Consider the following 7,604-nt stretch of genomic DNA (forward strand, 5'->3'; position numbering starts at 1 on the left):
AAACTAAATTGCCACATCAGCCAAGATGGCCAAATACAAATGCCACCTAGCCCAAATCCATCTCATTTATATATATATATAGATTTGCTTATACATAGAGGAAGAAGTGGAAACAAATAAAAAAGAGATTTTTTATACGATCCGTAGGAAGAATTTTGTAATCAAACATGTCTTTCTTCTAATTTTTTTATACTCAAGTGAGTGCAAATTAGGGTAGGATACATATTTTCACTCCCCTTAAATCTTTAAGCTTATTATAACAAAAGTGTTCTACAAAATATCGAGTCTATAAGATTTTATGTTATATTTATCATTTACATTAATTTTAATTTAAATATTCATTTTGTAATTCCCACCATCTTCTTCTTCAAATACTAGGGGTGCTCTACTTTCCATCACTCACCACACCCAATCATATTCCGTCACGTCATCGAACTTAGTTTCATCACTAGTGATGTATTTTAGTGGGGGTGCCCATCACTCACCACACCCAATAATTTCCCTCATATTCTGCAACTTTTCACGCGTCATGACCATCACGAGTGATGAGTTTAACGAATGTTGGAATTGGGTGGCGGCGGTGTTCCACGCTACTCCACGAGTGATGGAAGGTCCATAACATGGCACCCTGAGCCTCCCTAATAAATTATAATCCTTATACTAATAAATGATAATCTTTGCCCATAGCATTATAGCCTAGAGACATCTTAGGGGTGAGATAAGCCTTATGGACCACGAGGTACTGCGTTCGATTTCTACAAGGGATTTTTTCCAGATTTATGTGATCCGATTAAATATATAGGTGTTATTTGCTTATACATAGAGGAAGAAGTGGAAACAAATAAAAAAGAGATTTTTTATACGAATCAAACATGTGTTTCTTCTAATTTTTTTTATACTCAAGTGAGTGCAAATTAGGGTAAGGTACATATTTTCACTCCCATTATATCTTTAAGCTTATTATAACAAAAATATTCTTCAAAATATCGAGTCTATAACAAATCATCTAACACCCACTTCAAGGGTCACAAAACCTATTACCAACACATTGTCACACATATGTGTTAAAAACTAATTACAACACTCAATCAAACACAACAACTTAAACACACCATTGCAATAACTAAGACACACACACTTACATCGGATTTGATGGGTTGATGTATACTATACATATGCATAAAAACTTATTACAAGAGTTACGTAAACCTTCAAATCCTTAACACGACATTACATACGTATGCATCAATACTAACAGGGTATCAAACGGAAACGCTAGAGACATTATCCTTAAAACTTAAAAGATCCTACTTCTACTTGTTCCAGACGCTTCGTTATAATTAGTAAATAATCATACCTATTATTAACAAGAAAAAAAATAGTTTTTTTTTTTTTAAACAAACGAAATACAGTTTACTTACTGTGTGTATGAAAAGTAATCTAAACGGTGCAATTACTTGCGTTGCTGCGTTGCTACAGGATTTGATGAGCTCGGTACCAACCGGTACCGAAAATACCGTTACCGAAATCCCTAAAAGTGGGTACCGGTACCGAATATACCTAGTATGGTACGGTTCGGTACCGATCGGTACTGGTATGGCACCGGTATTTGAGGGTAAAAACCGGTGAATATCTGTGCAGAACTGGTACCGAAAATACACCGATTTTATAAATTTAAGACCGGTACCTATATCCAATACCATTTGCTTATCTCTGATATTACTATAAATTAATGATAAATTCTATTTTTAATTTAAAAAATAAACTACTGTTCATTAAGTTTCCTTTTTATCATATATCAATTTAAGACCGGTACCTATATCCAATACCATTTACTTATCTCTGATATTACTATAAATTAATGATAAATTCTATTTTTAATTTAAAAAATAAACTACTGTTCATAAAGTTTCCTTTTTATCATATATCAATAACTCCTTTGACTCTAAAAATCCTAATTATAGCTAGATTTGGTGACAATGAGTGTTTTGAAAGACTAAACACACCTTCTCTGTCTTCTTTTTCAACCTGACTTTCTGCTTAAGTTTCTCAACATTTAAACCACAAATGTACTGCTCAAAAACCTTCTTCTCATCTTCTTCAATGGCGGTTTGTAGAGAGAGAAACTTGTAAACAAAAAGACATTGCTTTTCGCCTATTAATTCATGCGTGCAAGCTAAACCCACACTCTTTCGTCATCTTAATCCCCCTTAACCGTTTCATCGTTATCACTCACAAATCTTCTTCTTCATCCTTTCATTTCATAATAAAGTTACTAATCTTTATATCGCTTTCATCAATCGGTACCCATCATAATCTTTTCTTCATATTTGTTGAATCCCCAATCTGGGTCGCATTCTTAATTGGGTAATTCGTCTGTTTCCGTTCTGGGTTGTCGCATTTGCAGGTATTTTTCATGTTCGATTGTTGCACTCCAACTGTTTGTTCAAACGTGTAGCTGAAATTTTTGATTTTTTTTTTCACTTAATTGGATAATTTTATGTTGCAGATCAATTGTTTGTTCAAATGTTAGCTGTAATTTTTTTTCTTACTAAATTGGATGATTTTGATTGTTGCAGACCAACTGTTTGTTCAAATGTGTAGCTGAATTTTGAATTTTTTGATATACTTTTATAATTGAATAATATTAGTATCGGAAATTTTATTTTTTTTTCTTAATATGATAATGTTAGAATCAATTTAATCATCTTTTTCCGATCTGGGTTGTGAAATTTGCAGGTTTTTTTGTCATGTACGGTTGTTGCATACCAACTGTTTGATCAATTGTCTAGCTGAAATTTTAGGTTTTCTTTAGCGTAATTTAACTGAAATAGATGGGGGCGCATGTTAGCAAGAGATCTGGTGGTGCTGCTACCTCTACCTCACCATCAATCCCTTTGAAAGATACCCAACAAATCATAACGGAACTCAACGCCTATGAAGCTGCCTGCAGATCCGATGCTGATCTACAATCGTTTGATGCAACGCTTCAGGCGCGTGCGAACAACGTGATCAATACGTTGGCAACGGGAGTTGAAGTGCGCGCGTTATCATTCGATACGCTGAAAGAAGTTACAGAATGTCTGCTGGAAATGAATCAAGAAGTTGTGAAAGTAATCTTGCATTGCAAGAAAGACATATGGAAGAATCAAGAACTGTTTGAATTGGTGGAAGAGTATTTCGAGAATAGCCTCCAAACGCTGGATTTCTGCGCTGCGTTGGATAAATGTTTGAAACGCGTACGAGACAGTCAATTGTTGATTCTTGTAGCTTTACAGCATTTCGATGAAGAAGATGAAGGCGAGGAGGAAAATCGGTATGAAAAAACTTTGGAGGATTTGAAGAATTTTAAAGATGCGGGGGACCCGTTTACCGAAGAATTTTTTCAGATTTTTTATTCGGTTTATAAACAACAAATGATCATGCTTGAGAAATTACAAGCCAAGAAGATGAAATTGGATAAGAAAGTGAAGTATCTTCAAACGTGGCGGAAAGTGTCGTCGGTGATCTTCGTGGCTACTTTTGCGGCGGTGCTGATATGCTCTGTGGTGGCAGCGGCAATAACAGCACCGCCTGTGGCGGCTGCTCTTGCAGCCGCCACTGCGATCCCACTGGGATCGATGGGGAAGTGGATCAACACTCTTTTGAAAAACTACGAGAACGCGATTAAAGGGCAAAAGGAGATCATTAGCTCAATGCAAGTGGGTGGGTTTGTGGCGATTCGGGATCTTGATACAATTAGGGTTCTTGTGGATAGACTTCAAATGGATATAGAGGAGTTGATGAGGAACGCGGATCACGCGATTGAAGGAGATGAAATGGTGAAAGTTGCTATCGACGAGATTAAAACAAAGTTAAACTCGTTTATGAAAAACGTGGATGATTTAGGGATGCAAGCGGATAATTGTAGCCGTGATGTTAGGCGGGCTAGAACCGTTGTGTTGCAACGGATCATTAAACCGCCACATAATCAATGAAGCGATTGTTATGGTGAAGATGAAAAGTGAATGTGTGTACTTTTATCAAGTGATGCAGAATAATGGATGGTTTTAGGAGAAGCTGAATCTCTGTTTTAACTTAGGTTGGTTGATTTGCTTTCCTTGTTGCTATTCTTATCATTTCTTAATACATCTATAAACTATTTTAGATTGTTTGTTCATTCCTATTTTCATATCTGACAGCTGATATTAGAAGAAAACATGTCAAATTGATAAATGTTCTTAAATGATTTTGCTTTTCTATTCATTTATTTAGTTAAAAGTGGTTGATTTTTTTTTTTTAAAATTTGTTTAGTACTTTGTATATAAGTTGGGGGGGGGGGGGGGGGGGGTTACACGGGTGGAAGGGGTTGGGCGAGAACACCACCGCAACTGCCTTCATCTAGCTCAAGTGGTCGAGAAATAGACAACGTTGATTTCGACCCTAATAATCTCTGAGACAATTAACTAGTAAAGTTTTATATACCTTGCACTTTAAAGATGAAACATTTAAAATTGTATTGTAGCTTGGAAATGTAGGGTTTTTTTAGTAATAGGCAAAAAATAAAAAAAGGGTCAATTTTATAATTCTATTAAACCTTAAAACTGTAGGTTTCTTTTTTATTAATAAGCAAAAAATGGAAAAGTTCGCTAGAAGGAGGGCTTGAACCTCCGACCTTGTGGTTAACAGCCACACGCTCTAACCAACTGAGCTATTCCAGCTTTTGTTTTAACAAATCGAATTTGTTTTATAAAATTAATTATCAAGTACTGTCCCTAAGGGTTATATTCCTTGTAGAAAGTAAGGTTTGAATCTGTTAAGATTTTATAGTTTATTGGAGAACTTTTATTGGGAGAATTTCAGGTGATACAAAATTTGAGAACTTTGTATGTTTGTTTTAGTGGCGTACGACTATGATGTCGCTAACCAGTTTAGTAGTTAGTATTAAAATTCCTCATTGCCTGGATTTGAACCCAAGACTTCCAAGACCTCCCCGTTGACTAATTGGTATAATTAACCAGAATTTACTTTAAGTCACATATTAGAGTTAAACTTGTGAAATGTTCCTTGTTTAAATTTAGTTACTCAATTGGCTTGTTTTATACGCATGTAACATTTTGATAGGTTTTTAAACTTTACTAGGTGTCTTGTCTTCGCATATGTATTGAGGTGATTTTCATTCAGATAAGCTAATATGAAATCGTTACATATTCATATATAGATTGGCAAATATGAAATCCCTTCGCAACACCTACATACACGAGATATAAACCAACTTCACTTCAAGCTCACAAAGATAAAACATGTACTTTAAACAATTCGAGTGAAGTTTTTATGACTTGGTTAAAATGTTATATCCATTTTTACATCCGCCTAACTTTAAAAAATTACAATTGTAACCCCTAGGCTACTACTACTCTTTTTGCAAATATCATTGTATGGTGTTTTACGAAATGTCTTAAGCATTATGTTTTACACTTCGTGTCTACTTTTGTATTTTACACTTTTTTTTTGTAATTGTCTTTTACGCATTGTGTTTTGCACTTTTTTTTTTGTAATTGTCTTTTACACACTTCGTTTTATGAATCGTGTATTGTCTTATTACACGTTTCCATCCGCCATGCGCCACATCAACGCGCGACGGGCAAAATACTAGTATACCTTAAAATAGAATGTCGGTGGATGGGTTACACGAAAATAACATGCTCAACTAAGAGTCGTATGCTTTTGTATATTTTCAGATTTGCTACCAAGCCCATCCATGACTTGCTCATAATAGGCCCACTCATCTTTAAAATTAACTAATATACTCATCCAGGCCAAAGCCCAAATGATGACATCAAGTTCACTATTCAGCCCATTCACATCTAACTTCGATTGACAATTTCACTGCTTCTTTTTACGTACGTTTTCATTTGTTCTAGACATTATAATGTACATGTCACTATAAATATACGTTGAAAAGATATAAATTCACATTTCAACATATTTTCTTTACAGAAACGAGTCTGGTCAAATATAATATGTTTTATGCTTATTTTTGCTTATGTTTTCGGTTTGTCTACATTATGACGTAAAGTGTGTTTGGAAACGAGTCGTGTCAAATATAATACGTTTTCACTTTATGTTATAAATTCAAGTTATTATACGTTTTGACGTCGCTAAATCTTGATGCAAAGGTAATGATGGTGTAATGACTAGGTGGAACCCTCACTAAACAAACCAACTCGGGTTCGATTCCGTTTCTTCTGTAACCGCAATGCTTTAGATCAGATACATCGAAACATACATTTTCATATGATTAAGAGCATTCACATCCATTCCATCAAAGTTTGTGTGTGGAGTTTTTATAATATAAAAAGTATAAAAAGTGGTTGTGAGTGGAGGTAAGAGAAAATGTTACTGTTCATCTGTATATTTGGGGTGACACTGTTCACCCCCTATAATTTTTTAATATATTTTGAAAGTGGTTGTGAGTGAAGGAGAGAGAAAATGTAATGATAAAGGTATAAAAAATATTATTTAATTGAAAATGAAAGAGAAAATATAGTGTTTTTTAGTGTAATTTAGGGTGAAAATATGATGGAATGGATATGAATGCTCTAACACATCACATGACATATCACTGCTATAAACAACTAAGTCGTCGCCAAGTACTTTGATTTTTGTTTTTTTCAAAAATACCATTAATATTTTTAACACTTTTCAAAAATATCATTAATATATTATACACTTTTTTCTCAAAACCTTTGTAGAAAACATTGACATTTAACCAAATATAATAATAAGTATAGTCACGTTCCTAACAACCTTCCAGCTTCTGGTTTCGCCGTAAACTGTTACCCAGTCTACCAAACGACATCGTTTTACCCACCTTCTTCTTCTCCATCTCCGAACTCTGTTCAATCGCCGAACTCGCTTTAACAGCCAACAAACAAAGCTCCTGCAACGACAACGGTTTAAACGACTTCGATACCGGCATAATGAAATATATTTGACCCGGTTCAAGCTCTTCATCACCCGACACGTGAGGCACGTGCCAGTTCACGAACATGTTTTCGGAGCTGCACAGGAAGAATGTGTCTGGGTGGTCGGAGAGGACGTGGCTCGCCGTAATTGGTTGCCGGAATTCTTGTAGTTTTCCGTCAACGGAGTGGATTACCTTTGCTGTTGATGATTGGTTCCTGTTGTTGATTTCTAATTTTGGATAAAGAATTGATGCGCATGTGCCCATTTGGTTATATATATAATATGATGATTGTGTTTTCCGGTTAGATGAGATGTTTTCCGGCCGGTTAAACAACGGTTGAAGTTGAATTTTGATTTGGGGGGTGGGGTATATATATGTATGTATAGGTGGAGAGAGGAGTGTTTGAGTGTTTCTGTTTTGGATTATTTGTTTATTTTTAGACAAAAATATATTCATGAGTTTGAATAGAAAAAATAACAGAAAACGAAAATAGTGTTTAACTAAATGATAATTAAAAAAAAAAAACTAAAATTTAATTTAGATTGTATACATACAATTTATGAGTAAAGATCCTGTAAAAAATATATTATCATACAAAACGTATGAAAAACACGAAAAATAAAAAAACCACGGTGACATTTTCGTAATTATTTTA

The 7,604-nt window shown here is 34.6% G+C and overlaps 2 protein-coding genes and 1 non-coding gene across 4 annotated transcripts; 1 reads left to right on the plus strand and 2 right to left on the minus strand.

Moving 5' to 3' along the window:
- Window positions 1-1,976: 1,976 nt before the first annotated feature.
- On the plus strand, window positions 1,977-4,225 carry LOC110938272 (UPF0496 protein At4g34320). 2 transcript variants are annotated; one of them, XM_022180734.2, is made up of 2 exons: window positions 1,977-2,407; window positions 2,740-4,225. In XM_022180734.2, exon 2 carries the CDS (start codon window positions 2,835-2,837, stop codon window positions 3,975-3,977), a length of 1,143 nt encoding a protein of 380 aa, XP_022036426.1. In that variant the 5' UTR covers window positions 1,977-2,407; window positions 2,740-2,834; the 3' UTR covers window positions 3,978-4,225. The 2 variants fall into 2 exon arrangements, with proteins under 2 accessions (XP_022036426.1, XP_035844750.1); XM_035988857.1 differs by having other exon boundaries at window positions 1,983-2,407; window positions 2,816-4,198.
- Window positions 4,226-4,626: 401 nt separating this feature from the next.
- Window positions 4,627-4,700, minus strand: TRNAN-GUU. Its single transcript has one exon. It is a non-coding gene; the product is annotated as a tRNA-Asn (tRNA).
- A 2,081-nt stretch (window positions 4,701-6,781) lies between these two features.
- On the minus strand, window positions 6,782-7,213 carry LOC110934257. Its single transcript, XM_022177436.1, has one exon. It carries the CDS (start codon window positions 7,211-7,213, stop codon window positions 6,782-6,784), a length of 432 nt encoding a protein of 143 aa, XP_022033128.1.
- Window positions 7,214-7,604: the final 391 nt, after the last annotated feature.

The sequence above is a fragment of the Helianthus annuus genome, chromosome 4 (assembly GCF_002127325.2).
Source record: "Helianthus annuus cultivar XRQ/B chromosome 4, HanXRQr2.0-SUNRISE, whole genome shotgun sequence".
NCBI classification, from domain to species: domain Eukaryota; kingdom Viridiplantae; phylum Streptophyta; class Magnoliopsida; order Asterales; family Asteraceae; genus Helianthus; species Helianthus annuus.

Coding starts and splice junctions, on each gene's coding strand:
- LOC110934257 (XM_022177436.1), bottom strand. CDS start 7,213: ATGGGCACATGCGCATCAATTCTTTATCCAAAATTAGAAATCAACAAC.
- LOC110938272 (XM_022180734.2), top strand. CDS start 2,835: ATGGGGGCGCATGTTAGCAAGAGATCTGGTGGTGCTGCTACCTCTACC.